A 19,514-nucleotide genomic window follows, 5' to 3' on the forward strand; every position below is an offset into this window, starting at 1 on the left:
AAGTTCACCCAGTGAGATAGCCAGTTCTGGGGCCACTGTGCCATCTACGGTCATCTGAGTCCCTGCTGCCGACTGGCAGTTGCTACCCAAGTTTAAACACTGCGCTGGTACCTCCAGGACAGTGGAAGCCCTGTCGCTAGCAGCTGTTTTCAGGGCCAGTGCTGGGGTGAGGTAAGTGAGGCGTGTACGGAACAAAACTCAAGGAGGCACTGGCTCTCAGAGTCCTGCAGGTACTGTCTGTCTCAGCTTCCCAGCACAGGGTTCTGCGTGGCTTTGCCTGGCCTCACACTTCTTTCTTTAGTCTCTCTGACCCAAAATAGGAGCTTACCCTACCCTGTCTTCCTGCCCCAAAAGAGCTCACGTGAGAACCTGCTACATGCAGAATAGGAGATAATCATCAACTCTGTTAAATCCAAATTCAAAAATCAGACTTGACGAAATAGGGGATGCTTTACCGTAATTCTTCCTCCTTCTTACTAAAATCTGCACGTGTCAGGCAGCAAAGACACTGGGTTTCATTTCCTAAAGGAAAGGACGTATGCACAGAAAGCAGCGATGCAGAGTTTCTATGAGACACAGGATGTCCGAAGTCAGATTTCCAAGGAAACTTGAAGAACCTGAGTGACAGGCAGTGGATTTAGGAGGAAATGTGTGATGAGTTCAAAGAAAATTTTATTCTCCACTCCCTCTTTCCCATCTAAACTATATAAATATTTTAAGAATGGAAAAGACACAATGAGAATCAAAAGGAAAGGGAAAGGTCCAGAAATGTCAGCAGATCCCAGAGAAACAGGATCAGTGCTGGGTTCCTCCCGCTGGACACAGGGGGATGACACACACTAGCCAGGTGCATGAAAATCATAGGCTGGAGGACCTGTCACTCACTAACTAGATGAAGCCCTGGGAGGAGGTGACCGAACCATGAAGTTCCCCAAGCGCCAGGGTTAAGAGGAACATTGGAATGATTGTCATGTGTTCCAGAGTGGCTTCAAAGTAGAAGAGAGGTGGAGGATGGGAAGGGACCTGGTGAATGAGAATGTAGGATGACTCCACATGGCCCACGATGGTTATTAGTAGAAAGATGTCATGAAGAATCAGCTGGGCTCACCTCATCTACCACATCTGCCACCAAATCCCCGGAAACTCAGATGTCAGCTCAGAGAAATAAAGGGGAACAGGGGACAAACAGGGAAAGAAGAATCCTGACAGTGACAGTGACTGCACTTCCACTCTTCAAGAAGCTCAAAATGAAAATTAAGTTCAGTCATAGGAAAATAAGAAAGTTCTATTTCCTGCAAGCCTGAGTTTCTAGTCTGACATGTGTATTCTCTACACAAACAATGTATTTTTCACTCACTGAAGAAAGCATTAAGTTGCAAAGAATTTTGGTTTTGGTTATTTTTTATTATTATTCCAGAAACTCCTTCAGGCATTGAGTCTATTTTTGGAAGAAAGCTATTGTCAGCAATCAGGAAAGCAAGCTCAAGCTTGAGAAGTTGTTCTAAAATATGGTATAAGAAGAGGCCAGGGCACAATAGGGATTGCTTCCTTACCGTGAATCTGGTCAAAAACCCATTTAATTTTGGAGCTTAGAAACAGAAATCCATACTGTGAATTTGATATGTACCAACATTGAGACCTGCATTCTACATCAAGTTTAACAGAACCAAGCGGCTGGGTATCCGAGCAAGAATGATTCCACCTTCCCTGTCTGAATGAGATTAGATGAGTAATAACTTTATTACCCATGCGGATTTCAGCCCTTAATAGTCACGCAAATTTGAGAAGGAAAAATGGATCCGCAGAAAAGGCAAACTATAAGGATAATTTCCAAAGTACGAAAAATAACCACATTCAGAAATCAGGTGTTAGAGGGAAAACACACTGCCCTCTCCTTCCTGGCAGGAACTCTCCCACCGCTCCCGTGGTCCTCATCTCGCCCGCAGAGCGCTTCTTGGCGAAGTTACGGTCTACGCCTGCCCTTGCTGTGCTGGTGCTCGGTGCCAAGCTGCGCCAGGGGCAAAAGGAAAGTGGCGTGCATTTCCACACGCATGTTTTAGAATATGCTACGTATTTTTGTATTATTTATATATTTTTGTACGATTTGTATTTTTGTATCCTTTACCTTGATTTCTGAGTCCCTTGGTGCCCCTTTACATTTTTCACCTGAGGCCAGTGCCTCACTTGCTTCTGCCTAATTCCTGCCCAAAGGTCCCCAGAGTCTACCCTCCACGCTCTTCCTGGATAACCCTACCCACAGGCTTTTAATCACCCACATATATGCTGATTATTCAAAACTCTTCATCTCCATTCTTGACCCCTTTACTGAGCTACAACTTTTAAACTAAACAAGATGTCCTACAGGTATAAGAAACTCAAAAAAATCCCGAGCTGAATATATTATTTCTCTCAATTTATCCTCCAAACAACTCAACGCACACAGTCAACTCCCAAGTCATATTTATTTTACCTCCTGTTATGGACTAGATGTTTGTGTTTTCACAAAGCTCACATGCTGAAATGCTAACCCTCAACGTGATGTTACTAGGAGAAGGGCCTTTGGGAGATGTTTAGGTCATGAGGGCGAAGCCCCCATGAATGGGATTAGTGCTGTCAAAGGGGCTCCCGAGAGCGCCCTCATGCCTCCTGCCATGTGAGGACACGGCCAAAAGCCAGTCACCCACGAATGAGGAAGCAGGCCCCCCCGAGATACTGAATCTGCCAGTGCCTTGATCTCGGACTTTCCAGCCTCCAGGAGTAGGAGAAATAAATGTTTCTTGTTTAAGCTCCCCAGTCTACGGTATTTTTGTTACAGCAGCGCAAATAGACTGAGACACCCCTGAATGTGTCCGGGCTTACTCCCCCTCCTGCACTCCCATTGCCCCTGGTCTCCATCCTTGTCTACACCAGTCCCAGAATCCTGGCCTCCCGTCTTCCTCCTTAAACCCAACTTCCACACTGGAAGTTAGACTGACTCAGCTAAAGGCAAATCTGACCAACTCACATCGATAATTAAAATTCCTTCATGATGGATTCTTTGAAAGATTACTATTCATTGATATTTCTGTCTTCTTAAAAAAATAGATTACCTTTTTGGCAAGGCCTATATCATATTCCTCTTTATTCCAGAATGCTAAGTGGCACGACGCCTGGCCCACTGTAAACAGGCAATAAATGCAGAAGCAAAGTAGGGACTACGACTGTGAAGTTCACACACGGGAAAAAAAATGATTTATCAAAACCTATATATTACTTTAGTCATTTCCTAGAAGGAAAAGAGTCAATGATATATTTTTACTTACTTATTTTTAAAAGTCTGTTTAAAGAACTCAGGGGCCAGACTGCATGGGTTCAACCCCCAGTTCTACTGCTCAGTTGTGGAACCTTGGACAGGTTTCTTAAGCTTCCCTCGTCTACGAAAGGAGATAAAATATAGCACCTACTTCACAGGGTGGTTCTGAAGCTTCAATGAGCTCCTTCATAGAAAGCACTTGAAACATAACTGCATTCAGCAAATTCTTAATATACCTTATGATTTATTTTTATTTATTTATTTATTTTTACTTCAAGCACCTACTATGTGCCATGGGTAAAAAACAAATTAGCTAAAATTGTCAAAAACAAATGTCTAATGATTGGCTGTGTTTAACTGCCTTGCCTTTTTATTTTCACCCAGGATTAGTTTTCCGATTTGTAACATTTTCTGGTCTCCAAAAATTACTAATGGAAAATGAGTATAAAATATTTATGTAATTAGGACAGTTCAACATTTTCAAAAATGGTAACAGTAAACAGCAGTTATGGAACACCTGCCTAAAAGATACTGGAAATAAATGCTCCGTGCTTCATTAACCAGTAAAAACACATTTGCCAGTTTAAATCCCCTACTGAATTCAGAATTTCTAATTATTACTCGAATGGTATTAACTTGGCAAAGAAAGAAATCCTTGGGTAAAAAAATTCAGAACTGACATTCTTAGGGTGATTTTACAGGCCAAACAGATGTCTATTTCCTAAGACACCCATAAACAAATAATATATTTTGTTAAGACTAAATGTGATCTATTTTATTAGAAAATTTTAGACTACTTATGTTGCAGATTTTATTCACCTTTGAGTGGCATTCAGTACAGTGCCTGATAGACAGTTGCTTCCAGGACCAAAGTGGAAACAAAGAAGAGAGGCAGATGGAGGACCCTAGGACTTCAACCCATCTCACAACTCTGATGCAGAAATGCAAAGAGTGCTAAGTTAGTGATTACCTGGGTCAAATCAAAACAGCAAACTGTAAAGCCAAAGCAAAATAGTTAGAGATTCAAACACAGTAAATATACATAAATAGGACCTTTATATTTGGTGGTCAGTTAGTTGGCTGAAAAAACGAACTTTTTAGCTGTCTTCAGAAATGATGGAAGATCACTGCTCACAAATGTGACAACCATTACAATCTACATTTTCCTTAACTGTGATGTGTCTATTTTCTAATAATTTTATTTGTGTTGCTAGGAAGGCCAGGTAAGGTACTGGAAAGATCTGTAACCAAACTCAGGTTTGGTTTCTTGCCACTGGAAAGCCAATACTCAACAGACAGAGTTGGCTGGGAAAGGAAAGCTTGCTTTTTTCAGGAAGTCAGCTACCTGGGGATATGGTGGATTCATCACCAAAAACAACTCTGAAGATTCTGCATTTTTAAAGGGAGAATCATTTGGGTAGGGGATCAGACTCTTTGCTATCTTCCACAGTATGCAGACTTTTTTATGACTGGTTAGTGGTGAGATAACAGGACAGTGTTCCAGAAATCTTGTGCTCAGCCTGGAGTTACCATCCTCTACCTGGGGAAAGGGGGAGCTTGGTTCTTACAGAAGAACTCAAAGGTATTATTACATATATCCCTTGAGGAGGAACCAGGCCCCTGCCCCAGGTTGCACTATTATTCCTGACTGCTCCTCTCTCCTTTCTGCATTCCCTCCCTTCCCTGATAAGCCATTGTTTGAATCTACCCTTTGGAACTCAGAGAAGGTCAAAGAGGCTGAATGAAACCTATTTCCTACAAACAAGAAATGGGGGACACAAAAAGGATTTGTACCCAGGAGGGCCCCACAGTCTTGTCCTATTTCAAAAGGACACTACATTCAAGATGACCAGAATTCTACACACGGCTGCAACACTAAGTAATTTTAATGAGTTTAAGTAAATAATTTAACGTTTTCAGCACAATCCTCCTCATCAGTAAAATGAAGAAACAAATCAGAGCTGTCCGTTCAGATCATGGCAGAAACTAAATGCAACATGCAAAGGTACCCTTCAAATTGCACAGCGCTACACAGGCAGACAGACAACGCTTCTACCCAGTGTGTAAAGACTGTGTAACATAAGGGTCAGACTCATTCAACAGATATTTGGTGAATACCAACATTTCTTGAAGCAGGGGACATAGCTTATGAAACAAAACATATGACGAATAAAATACAGAAATCTCTGCCCTTTTGGTTTATATTCTAGTGGAAAAAGACAACATATCAGTGAGCAAAAAATTGAGTATATCGGTGATGAGTGCTATGGAAAAAAAAATTAAGCAAAAAAAAAAAAATCTAAGGAGAGCTCGGTAGGGTAAACTGTATGTACACTCTCTCAAATTCGTATATTGAAGTCCTGACCCCCTAGTACCTCAGAATGTAACTGCATCTGGAGACAGCCTTCAAAGAGGTAATTAAATTAAAATTAGGTCTTTGAGTGGGCTCTCCATGGTATATTGGTGTCATTGTAAGACGAAATTTGGACACAGATGGAGGGAAGATCACGTGAAGACAAAGGGAAAAGACAGCCATCTACAATGAAAAGGGAGGCCTCAGAAAAAAATCGGCCTTCTGACACCTTGATCTCAGCCAGACCCCCAGCCTCCAGAGCACTGAGAAATAATTTCTCTTCCTTGGGCCACCAGTCCGTGGGCCTCTGTAAAGGCAGCCCTGGCAAACTAACGCAGGTATCAAAAAATATTGTCAAAGATCCTGCCAAAGGTGCTGTCAAACTGTTTCCCTAGGAATTTGCACCAATAAATATATATTTAATGGAGAAAGCCCATCTCACCATATCTGCCAATTATATGGAATATGATAAAATAAGAATTGAATTTACAATTCAATTTACAGGGTAATTTACTGAACTGAATTTACAGGGTAATATTATGGAATAAAAATGCTAATTTCCACAAAATAATAATAATAACAGAAACAACAATCATAACAGAGAAAGCCTCTCTTCCTAAACAAACAGTTTAAAAATCTATAAATGGGACCTTAGAGAATTTATCTAATTTATCTGGAGCACAGTTCTTGCACCTTTAAAATGAGAGATTTAGACTTGATAGCCTTTAAGGGCATTGTAAGTTTGAAAATCGCATGATTCTTTTTTCAGTGCCTTTCAATTGTTCACATCATTATACAGGATGATGACTTACAGTCGGTCTGTTCCTTTATCTAATTTGGACCACAGGAGTGTCCTTCCAGAGACCTCTAGTACACTGGCACAGCAGAACGCAAAGCCCAGGGTACTGGAGCAAGGAGACTGAACTTCAAATCCAGGTCTGAGAGTAAGTGGCAGTGTTACCAGCTCATGTTGTTTTCTCTATATTTCTATTTCTTTTTTTATTCAAAAACCTTTTTTGGTTGGTCAGTGACAAAAAAAAAAAAATTAAATCAGATATATACAAATGCACATGTGCACATACCCTCAATTCCTATCCAGAAAGAGCTCATGTGTAGGAAAGAAAAAAAAGTACATAAAAATAAACTAAAATCATTATACTAAACAGTATATATAAACAAAGTACTGAAAGAACCACTGGTAAATAAGCTAATACTATTAATTGCCTTGCTACTTACTTTGAGAAAATTACTTTTGGAGAAATTAATTTTGGGAAATCAGGTGAAAAGGAAATTACTTTCCCAACTGAAAGATGTCTACCCTCTAATATAGCATCTTTAGCATTGCCTTTAAGGTTGTACTTAACCTGCATTTATGGCTGAACAAGCCCAGCCCTGTAATCATTTCACAGCCCCAATTAAATATGTTCCAAAAACCAGTAACCTCAGAGATTTTTGCTCCTGAACCTCCCCTGGGAATATAAGATGCTCACATTGAACACCTAGTGTTCACCTGTTCCTCAAAAGCATATTGTACAACAGTTCGTATGTAGCAGTACACGCTCCTTCAGTTGAATTATATCTGTAACAGGAAAACTCTTCTGCATCACTGTGTCATTACAAAACACTTTTAAGAAAAAGTTTATAGATTTTTGAGAAAAGAAATTTCGGCAACAAACTAAATTTATATGAGTTTTAACTTTTTTAATAGATATCTTAAAGAGTAAAATTAAACACATTTTTGAGATTATTCAAATACAAAATATTTAAAATATTTTTTTAAATGCAGCTGCATTTTACATATATGCAATTATATTTCTAAGTACATGTAAAATCAGGTCATACAGTGTATGGAATGAGATTATTTTCAGCATGAAAGCATGTATCAGTGGTACTTACAGAGCAGTTCTTATCAGGATTTCTTTTCCAATGTCTCTTGTCTGATTTCTTTGCCAAAGTGGAACGCAGAGTTGCATGAGACTGTGTCCGAGGATTTAAAGCCAGGATACTCTGAAGACAACGCAGACAAAGAATAAACATATATAAATAGGCTGGCATTTTTAAAAACTCAAATTTTACTTTAAGATTCTCCACACATACCCCAAAGACATATACCAAAAAATACTGTTTTTCCTTCTACTATTGTAGTTCCACAATAAACTTATCTAAAGTAATCATTTACTAGGTGACATCCTGGCTGGTTTTATAAGATTATTTATTAAGGATAATATGAAGGACTTCAAAAACGTGTAAAACATAATAAATGAATCTTTAATAAATTTTATAATTAGTATTCTTAGATGAGAATGAAATCAGAAAAGAGGCACTTTGTTCCAGATTTGATTTAAACTAGTCATAACACTCTCCACTTTAAGTTTTTAAAGTTGTACGCATGGCTTTCACATGCATTATCTAATTTAATTTACAAACAGCTACTAGTGTCTCAAAATTTTGGGTGAGCAAATAAATCCACTGTGGTTAAGTGACCTGCTCAAGACCTCACAATTAATATGCAGAAGGGGTTGAATTAGGACTCAGTTCTTTTGAGTGTTGGGCTTACATTCAAATTCATCCCAAGATGAAGCCTATACTCCACTGTGACTCTCTGCGATATAAAGCACAAGAGAAAACCTGTTTAACCACGTGGGTAAAGCAGCATCTGAGTAATTCAACAGAGAGTTAATTTCAAAGCCCTGTCTTAAGCAAGGCTTTAAAACATAACCACTAGAAGTTTTCCAGAATGGTGGTTTGAGGACCTCTGCAGATTAACGCCCCAGCAGGACAAATACAACTGATGAAAACTAGTAAAAATAATCCTTTGAAGTCTTCAAAACTGTCTTCAAGTCAAAGAGCAAATGAAGAAATATTTATTCAAGAAACATCTACTAAAACTTGGTAAGAATGGTGGAGGGTGTGTGGCATTTGAAGTATATAGTCTGTCCCCACCCTCCATGTTCCCACTGCAGCATGGCAGAAATTCTTCCTCAGGGGAGCACAGCCAAGAATCCAGGGCTTTCTCTGCCCGCAGCCTTCAGTTGTTGTTAACTGAAATGTTCAGTTTTTAACAACAACAACAAAAATTATAAGACATTCAAAGAAACAGGATTGTGTGATCCATACACGAAAAAAAGCAGACAACAGAAATTGCCTTTCAGAGGGTCCAGGTATAAGGTTTAACAAAAACTTCAAAGCAACCATCATAAGAAAGATACACAATAACAGTAACTCATCAAATAGAGAATATTCATACAAAGATAGAAATTATTTTTTAAAATTCTAGAAATATAAACTATAATAACTGAAAAATCTGCTAGAAGGGTTCAATAGTATATTTGAATTTTCAGAAGAAAGAATCAACAAACTTAAAAAGAAATCATAAGAAATTATGCAATCTAGCAAATAAACAGAAAAAAAAGAGTTTATTAAAAAATTGACAGAGCCTTAAAAATACATCATTAGGCATACCAAAATGTAATGAGATATCAGGAGAGAAAAGAAAAGACAAGAAAATATACAAGAAGAATAATGGCTGAAAACTCGATTTAAAAAAAAGACAGAAAAAAAATTTAACTCTATGTCCAAGAAGTTCAACAAATTTAAAGTAGGATGAATGCAAAGAGGTCCACACATAGACCGTATTAATAAAAATGCTAGTGCTCGCTTCAGCAGCACACATACTAAAATAAAAATGCTAAAAGTCAACGCCAAAGAGAAAAATCTTGAAGGCAGAAAGATGACTCATACGTACAAGGAAATTCCAATAAGTTTAACAGTTAACTTCTCATCAAGAATAACATATGTGAGGAAGTAGTAAGAGAGATTTTCAAAGTGTGAAAAGAAAAAAAAAATGTCTACTAAGAATCCTATACTCAAGGCAGAAGAACAAAAAGGAAATAAATTTGAACAACATTGTAACCACTTACACCTAACAGGTATCTATGACTACACTCCACCCAACGCATGTTCTTCTTCTCAAGTGTACACAAAACATTCTCCAGGCTGTAAAATAAGCCTCAATGAATTGAAAGGATTAAATCATACAATGCAGTTCTCCAACCACAATGGAATGCAATTACATAACAGTAACAGAAAGAAATCTGGGAAATTCACAAACAGCATACATGAACATAGTAAACATTGTGCTGTGCTGAGAGATGTCAGTTACAATATACCACATGTTGTATGATTCCATTTACATATAATGCCCAAAATAGGCAAATCTACAGAGACAGAAAGTAGACTGTGGCTGCCAGCAGCTGGGGAATTAGGGGCAAAAGGGACTGCTAAAGAGTTTATGGTTTCTTTTTGGGTGATGAAAATTGATTTTGGTGATAGTAGCACAACTATGAATACACTAATTGCCTTTGTGTTTTTTTTTTTTTCTTTTCTTTTTTGGCTATCATATGTTTATTTTATTTTTCTTTTTTATTGAAATATAGTCAGTTTACAATGTTGTGTCAATTTCTGGTGTACAGTATGTTTCAGTCATACATACACATACATATACTCCGTTTTCATTACATGTTACAAGATTTTGAATGAAGTTCCCTGTGCTATACAGTTGAAACTTGTTACTTACCTATTTTATATATGGTAGTATCTGCAAATCTCAACCTCCCAATTTACCCCTTCCAACCCTTTCTCCCCTGGTAACTGCAAGTTTGGTTTCTACGTCTGTGTGTCTGTTTCTGTGACTAAAAGCCTTTGAATTCTACACTTCATACAGGTGAATTGTGTGGTATGTGAATGATATCTCAAGAAAGCTTTTACCAAAAAATAGTAATAATAATAACCATTAAATTTTACACTCAGTGCATTTCACTGTATACTGCATTCATTCTAATACACATTATTGGGGCATATTTTGTCAGCCCAATATAAATGAAGACTGTGTTTAGAAATTGCTATAAATGATGAACCTGATATTTCTTCGAATTACCAATTTAGATGTCTATATCTTCTGGACAAGAAACATACAACAGAGCTATGAGTTTTAAAATGTTTATTCCTTGTGATGAGATAATGCCAAAGCAACCTAATAATAAGAGCCAACATTAGAAAATGTAAGTAACTCACTTTTATACAAAAAACTTGAAAACATTCTTATTATAAAACAGATGCAGTTTTTGTTTGTTTCATTATTCAATCCAAACCATTACTAATCTCATACATTGATTCAAGCTAATAAGTAAAAATATGACATTTTTAAAGGTAGTTTTTGTGGTCATTATTTAAAGCAAAAAAAAAAAAAAGAAAGAAAGAAAGAAAGAGAGAAAGAAAGAAAACTAGGTAACATGCAAGAAAGATGGCCCTATTTCTTTTAGTTTTTACTTCCACAATCCATATTGTGATAAATGATTATGTTTATCTATGTCGGCATAGTAATGTAACTTTCGAGAATAAACATTCTGAATGCAATCTACTGGCTGCTTATCACAGTGACTTTTCTTTTACACAGTATAAGTAGAAAGTATAACGCAACATGAAATATTGGGTTAACCTTTTGCAAAAAGGCAGTGAGTTCAATTCAATGGATCTTGGGTAAAAAATAAATTGGATTGTGGAGAATGGTTACCAAGGATTTGACTTAATAATATCCCAAATGAAAAGTGATATAAAATAAAAATACAAGACATGAGTGGTTGAGAGCTGTTAAAAACAATTTTCCAAAGCAGGACTTTTTAAAACTAAAAGTCAATATCATCAATAACTAAGCAGCTGGCAGAATACTGCAGGAGAGTTCTAAATTGCATTCTTCCTAAGAAATGACCAAAGCCAGGTCCTAACAGGGTCACAGGGTTCCCTCTCTGGATAAATTGAGCACTTTAAGAGGCCTATTAACCCTTTCAGACATAAAGCACATTACTTATAAAGGGAGACTTTCTCCAATGCAAAGGATTTGGCCTTTGGCTTTCCCAGTCATTTTCAGTAACACAATAAAAATGTCCCGGTGATTCTAGAGGCAGAAAAACAGAGTTTGAGAAATTTTCATTGCACTAATTTTATTCAGTTTAAGAAATGATAGAATATGATCCAGAGACAGATTTATACATGAGATCAAATCAGAGGAATGTATTGTCACTGTGCTGTCTGTCAGTGCTATTTGGGGAAGCAGCTGGAACGCCACAGCACACAAACCAGAATTCTCTGTCTGCAGAGCATCCTTCTGTAGTGCCATCACGAACACAAAGAAGAGCCCGTATTGACCACAATCACAGGCCCTCAAGTCACAAACAAAAGCATTAAGTCTTAGCCCAAAAATAACTGGAACTAAGTACTGAGAGCTTGAATTCCAACTGCAGGAGGCCACCTGGCCAACATACTCTCTTTCTAAAAACATGGCTTTGTTTTATATCACAATATGGATTATCCAAACATAATGCACCATTAAGCTCCCTTCATCCTTTGCATTTGAAATTACAAGCAAATGTTTCCTTTTCAGTACTGGTCATTACTTACTATAATTCTGAGCCATTAAAATGATACACAAAAACTGACATTTTTTATTTACAGTCTGAACTTAATGAAACAAATCTTGTCTTATTTAAATTATGCTTAAATTTTGTCATCGATGGCTTATCCTGAGTTCTCTATAAATGGCTCCTACTTTCCATTGCATCAGGTAAAACATAAATAAATAGAAACTAAAAACTTGCTTTTCTTATTTTTTCATCAGTCAGTATAATTACCTTGATTTCAATAAAACACTGTATTGTGCTGCCATTCTTTTCCTCAATAAATATTCTCAGCTAACAGAAAAAGAGGAATATCTATTGATTAATGCATTTGTTCATTTTTTGCTGCTTCATCCAGGTAACAATCTAACAAATGTTGATCAATGGAGAACTGAATTTTTCACTACTTTCTTGAGGAACAGTCCCTTGCTTCCCCAATCTCAGCCAATTTTCCCACCCTTTCCCACAGTTTATCACTAGCTACACTGTAAGGTGTGGTTAAGTATGTAACTTAAGAAGTTACAAAGCTGCATTTGGTTCTTGGATAAGCTCAGAACTCCAGCTGGGTTGGGAGGAGAAGAGGAGAGAACGTAGCCTCCATTTTGCACCTCACACCCACACTTCAGATATAAAAATCCTCAAAATCTGAAAACCTTGGAAATCTCTGGTAATCAGTCCTGGTCAAGAACTCTCAGATTTTCCTAATTTTTTAAAATGCACTTTCACTCTTTGTCCAGGCTTATGCTTTTCCTTTAGGTTGGACTCTCTTTCCGAATAACTTATCTTTCATATTTTTCATTGTATTACCTCTGTACAAACACCGATTCTTCCTTTATGCGCAATGACTAAGTCACTGCAGTTAACACATAATTAATAAAGGATGGAGTCTGTGACAGTCCTAGATTTTACAACTTTCATTGTTTTAAGTATTTACTAAGCAACATGCATAGTGTTTGAGGCTAAATTTGGGCTTAGATCTTAGCTCTATTATTTTACTGGTTATTTAAACTCTCAATTCCTTCTACTTCTTCAACTATATAACGGTGATTAGAAACAGTACCTACTTCACAGAGCTGTTCCAAGGGTTAAGTGAAATGATATTTAAAACTGTTTAGAATGGGGTGTGCAGTAAGTGTTATTTACACGCTCAATAGGATGTTATGGAACTATATTTTGGACTCCATTCAACCAGTGAATATTCATATTCTCATATTGTCAATTCTGAATATAGACATGAGAATGATTTTTTTAAAGTACAGGAATATAGAAAAAAATGAAGGCAACAGGTGAAAATATAACTATAAATGAGCTAGTAAGAAAAACAGAGATGTATCCCAGGTGAAACCAAATCATTGGTCCCTGAACTCATCTTTGCCCTAAGCCTGCAATTTCAAAGGCACACTGCCTGAAAATGCAATATGCTCTTCACAAATTAAAATGGGAGTGTGAAGGGTCATGAAATTCAAATACAGATTTTTAAAACCCACTACATATATACAGCAATGTAGATACCATTTTATAATACATACAACTGTATATAACTCATGGACCTAAGGTTCCAACATGTCGAGCTGAATTCACATTATATTTCCTTTCTGAGAAAGACAGTGTAGATCAAAAGTGATGAATTTATAAAACATCAAAAAAACTCATCAGCTGGAAATGAATGAACCCCTTCAGAATGCCAGTCATACTGCCTGGGAAATTTGATTCATGTCTATTGAACCAACAGTTAATACAAATAAAACAGTTTATGTGTCTTAAAACACTGCATTCATCATGTCACTTTCTACTCAACAAGCAAAGGTCTGCCACCTGAAGCTATTGTCTGCCTTTGCAAGGTCCGGTGTGTGACTCTCCTCCACTTACGAAGTACATACCGCACAGTAGGCACCTACGTGCTCCCTAATTGAAAAAAAAAATCTTTTAAGTCTTTCAGAAAAGATTGAGAACTCAAATTCAGAAACCAGAATTTATACATCTGATATTAATCTCATAATTCTTAATACAGAACAGAGCATGTCAAAGGCGGTGCCTGGTTCTGGCTTAGACATCGTATTAGGCAGCTGGGGCTGCTATAAAAGAATCTCCTGGGCTGAGTGGATTAAACAACAGACATGTCTTTCTCACGGTTCTGAAGGCTGGGAATTTCAAGATGAAGGTGCTGTCTTCTTTTGTTTACCAGTGAGAAACCACTCCCTTGCTTGCAGACAGAGGCTGTGCTCACAGGGCAGAGACACAGAGACCTCTCCTGTGTCTCTTTTTATAAAGGCACTAATCCCAACATGAGGGCCCCACCTTATGACATTACCTAACGCTAATTACCACCCAAAGGCCCTATCTCCAAATAATTTCACACTGAGAGTTAGGGCTTCAACACATACAATTTAAGGGGGACACAAGTATTCAGTCCATAACCAACATGGAAAGGATTCTACCATCTGCGGAACTAAGCAAATGCTATTAACTCTGGGTATTAACTTAAAAGATAGCTTTCTCTTAAGATTGCAAATGGTACTACATTGAGTCTACACTTTTATTTTATCAAGAAAACTGATTCAAAATAAACAAAAGAGATATTACATGGTATTACCTAAATTTAAAAAAAATAAATAAAAATGGTATTAACAAAGAAATTAACACTAGCCACTAATTATGTATTTTCCTTTATTCCTTAAACCATTTGAATAGCAAAGGATTGATAACATACATACTAGTTTATGTACTGTTCATATATTTTTATTACAGGAATTGAAAATAAAGTATCACATGCAAACATTTACAATGTAGCATCAAAAATATAAAAAAGATGAGAAACTGTACTGCAACTGCTTTATTTAAATATTTCACTACTTAATTATAAACTATTTTTATTTAATATATTGTTGCAAAGTATCTGTGCAGTATATATTTAAATAAAAAACAATATTTGAAAAAGGCATTATTATGAAAATCCATACTAAAATAACATCTTATGTTTGCAAGAGTTAAACATATATATGAATGTATATGCAGAAACTCAAGATAAAATTATGAATGAAGAAGAGAATTGATAAGGATTAATATACTACCAAAAAAAAAAATCCACCAGTTTACTGGTAATTAAGAAAATTCACATTCTAGAATTTACACATTTTTTTCATTCAAGGAAAAATGGTACCTATCTCAAAACTTGCTTTACAGAAATATTTTGGCCTCAAAGTAAAATCAGCCTTAGAGAATCCTTTAAAGTAATGTGAAAACCATTACAATTTACTTCAATCTATTAACTTCTGTACATAAGATATATTGTTTCTCAAAAGAGCTGTGTTTACAAGACCAAGGTTCACTTTAGTTCAAGAGAGAGTAAGGGTACACGAGCACGCTACAAAGAAAGCAACACTGGCCAGCAAATGAAAAAGTTAGAAAACAAGATTGAAGGAGAAAGAAGAGAATGGGACCTTGGCTAATTGAGTTTAGATTTTTTAAAAAATTAACTAAACTGAGAAAGTTGCATCATTTTCAGGATCACAAAGTGGTAATAAGTCAAAGATTTACTAGTTGCCCTTCATCCATCTGGTTAATAGCTAAAAGGAAGCCTACATGGGCTAGCAAGTGATTTATATCAGAAATAAGAATGCAAATGACCTTACAAATGACCTATTAGCTTTTGTATTTTATTAATATGAAGAATTATCTTTTGATACTTTTTATTTTTGTCACAGGGAAGAGACCCACACATGTACAGAGACTGACCTCTTTTCCTTTTTTTCCCAAACCACCATCTGCTGGTCTGCCCACAACTGTGCTTACTTTGCAGAACCCAAAGCGGAGGCCAGAGGAGTAAAACCACAGAACCAGCCCAAGCCAGCTGCCCTGAACCGGTTCCAGCCTGCCCAAGCTGCCCTGAACTGTCCCAGCCTGCCCACGGGGTCAGCGCCTGCACAGATGAGATCCAAAGGGTCAGACAGCTGCCCCTGCCTCATTGCCATGCCAAGACCTCTGCCCAAAGAGGGCAGCGTTGAACTCCGCTAGGCACAATTTGTGCCCCGTAAAAAGACAGCAAAGGACTGCTCAGGCTCTGGCTGTTTCTGGAAATTGCTTCCCCTTTTCCAAATTCTGATGGTGTACCACCTCTTACCCCTTAAAAGTTTCTCACCTCCCTCCCAGCCCCCCACTGGGGAGGAGGAGTCATCAGAGCAGGCGCTCTCTCATCCCTATTCCTTGATCAACATTCTGCTTTGCTGAATGTGGAGGCATGAGTGGCCCCAGACAAGCAAAGGGCTCAGCTGGGGTCCCTCGGATCCAAAAGCGCATCAGTAACATTTTGAGAAGGATAAGAGCAGGGCAAGGATATGATGAGTGGGGCAAGGAAGGGTATGGTGAGCTGGGGAGTTGGACTATTTAAAAGCAAGGAAATGCAACTTTTGAAAATATTTTTATTATTATGCTATAAGCTTTAGTTTAGCTCTTAACTCTCCATGACTTTTAAGCAGTCTTCAATATGTTGATTCTCTCTTCTATCCAGAAACAAACACATCCTCTTTGGTTTCCCTGGCATCACCTTTAAGAACCTCCCTTTCTGTTTGCTGCCTCTATGTTTGTGACTTCCATTGCCCTCCTGACCACAGTTAAGGGCCCTTGGGCCTCTACTGTATGCACAATAATTACTTTTCCACAACTGAGTCTTATTATCCACATTCCAAACCCTGAGATCTCTTCTTGATCTACAGTCATCTGTTTCGCTGGATGTTAAATAACCCAGTTGCCTGTTCCATCATTATCTCAGTTACTTCACAGCAAAAAGCAAAGCATTCCCCCCCTTCCAAACTTTTTAACTCCACTTGACCTCTGTCAATAATACCACCACTTCTCCAGTAAACTGGACTTTACACCACGGTCAACCTGTAACTACTGCTTCTTTTGTTCCTTAATAGCGTACGGCACCAATGTGAGTCACATCTGTCCTGTCCCTTATATTTCCTATTTCTACAAAAAGTTGTGGATCCTTACTACAGTACAGTCGGAACATAATATAATAGTACTCTCCTAATTAAACTATTCACCTCAAGTCTATACTTTCCTTCATATATCACAGACATCCTCCATCCACACATAGGAATGCATGCACACACACACATACACACACATACACACACCACGAAGCTTAAATGTCTCCCCATTACATACGCAATGCTAATAAATGCTATCAGTTCAGTCTGGGTCCACCTGCCCCTCCTACCTACTCTCACTCTCATCTACTTGTTGTTTACTGATCCTGTATCCTACATCCATACCTCTGCTCACATCACTTCCTATGTCTAGGATGCAGCCAATTTACATTCATATAAATGGTAATTTTTCTTTAAGATCTAAGAACTATTTCCTCAAAAAATTAAGAACTACCCTTCCTCTGTTTAGATAGTACCTATGAACTTCTAGGTAACCTACAGCCACCACTGCCATTAGACACATTGGATATGATACCAAGTAATCATTAATATATATGCCATCTGTCATCAAACTAGTCAGTAAAACACTCAAAAGCAATGATATACCTTATGGATATTCCTATCCTCAAAACCAAGCTTAGTATTTCATTAGCAAAACTACGCAAAAAAAAAAAAAAAAAAACCTGTGAGAAAAGTACTTTAGCAAGACGGTCACAAAAAGCAAGAAACTTCCACTGAAGAATACAAGGACTTTAATGCTGGCAAAAGAAACAGAGTTTTGTTTTCTTCTTAGTATTCATTCTATTGCAGAGGACAAAGAACACCATTCAGTATTTGTCAGCAGTTACAAAGAATTTCAGCTTTATAACCATTAACTACTCCAAAATGAGAGGTCAGTGTTTTTCTACTTTCATTGGAAGGTTTAATCATGCAACTCACTTGCTGAAGCAGCAGTGAAACACTTTGAACTGAACCTTGCAACCTGTGATAACATGATGCCAGCAACAAGTTCAGACAGGAAGACAAATGAATTACTTGTTGTCTATTCTGAAAATGTTCTAGGGTCAAAATTTTGGATTTTATTATATAGCACAGACATCTCCAACCTATGAAAGGCATGGTGCCTACAACAAAAGAAGATGCAGACCACTGGAGGAAGTAAACGTGAAAAAGTAAAAATAGAGTGGTTATATATGTTCACAGAGTAATGCAGGGTGTTAAGACAGCCCAGAAGGTAAGCTAGGAGAGGCCAGATTTGAAGCACGTTTTTTTTAATGCTTCTGTTGTAATCTTTAAATAAAAAGGGGATCCTCTTAAAGTATGACTTGTTATTTGTGACTACAAAAAGCTGCAAAACACCTGGCAGGAAGAGAAACGTTAAACTACGGTATGCCTACAGTGGAGTAATATAAATACCTTTTAAAATCATGTTTAAAAGGTATTTTCTAGAAGGGGAGGGTAAACCTCCCCCCCATCTCCAAAGAAAGATATTTTCTGATGTGGAGACATACTTATGGAAAGTTTTTAAAAGGAGAAGAAATCAAATCTATATCTAAAATAAGATTAGTTCCATTAGAAAGATATTATTTTTTGTATAAAATAACTATTTGTAAATAATATAAAATTCATGTATATGTATATATTACTACTTAAGCCACTTTTCTTAATTAATAAACGATACCTTGTATTCTTAATTAATGACCTTTGTACACAGAGAATGGCCTCCATTTAGAAGGTAGTGTTAGCTGGTGGGAAATACACAGTATGAAGTCAAATCAAGATATCTCAGTCCTGAACAAACACGACCTAGTGATTCCAATGTAGGGGCATAGACATCTCACTCTGAATACTTTAGATTTAAACCTAAATTAAGGTATGAAGAAACGATGCCTCTTTTACTGCTCTTCAGTTGTAATTAAACACTACTTGAACTAAACTGATTTCCTTTCAGGGATAGATGAAATTAACTCTCTGCATCTTCTCAGGGTCTCTAGGATTTAGTGTATTAGAGTTGGAGTGGATTTTAGACATTAACATTTGACTTCCCATCCTAATTCAGAAATCCTACTCCAAACACTCACTGAATCATATAAAATTTACCAAAGAAATATGGCAAAGGGTTACTCTGTAATATATACAAAGCTTACACAAATTAATAAGAAAACAAGAAAATGCTACTAGGTACATAGGGAAAGGGGCATGAGCACTTCACAGAGAAATGCATGTGTATTTCCAATTTAAGGGGAATGTTCAGCCACCCCTGGGGTCCTCACTGTGAGTAGATTTCTGCTCCGATCACTAGTAGAAATACTCTTGTCAAGTCTCTGATGATGGACAAGTTGCCAATGCTTCTCTTTGTGTTACTGTTGTCATAACTTCACTTTTATTTTCATATTTTTACGCTTTTTTCAAATAATTTTATAATAGTTTTATTGAGATATAATTCACTTACCAATTTACCCACTTAAAGCATGTGATTCAATTAT

General features: G+C 37.2%; 1 protein-coding gene across 3 annotated transcripts in view; it reads right to left on the reverse strand.

Moving 5' to 3' along the window:
- Positions 1-19,514, reverse strand: part of DPYD (dihydropyrimidine dehydrogenase) — a 720,294-nt gene that overhangs the window by 675,508 nt on the left and 25,272 nt on the right. For all 3 annotated transcript variants that reach the window (XR_012509124.1, XM_074370016.1, XM_074370017.1), the window contains exon 2: positions 7,542-7,652. Coding sequence is in view for 2 of the 3 variants with exons in the window: in XM_074370016.1 (XP_074226117.1) it covers positions 7,542-7,652 (111 nt within the window). In the remaining variant the exon portion in view is untranslated. The remainder of the gene's footprint in view (positions 1-7,541; positions 7,653-19,514) is intronic.

This window comes from Camelus bactrianus, chromosome 9, assembly GCF_048773025.1.
Source record: "Camelus bactrianus isolate YW-2024 breed Bactrian camel chromosome 9, ASM4877302v1, whole genome shotgun sequence".
Classification (NCBI taxonomy): Eukaryota; Metazoa; Chordata; class Mammalia; order Artiodactyla; family Camelidae; genus Camelus; species Camelus bactrianus.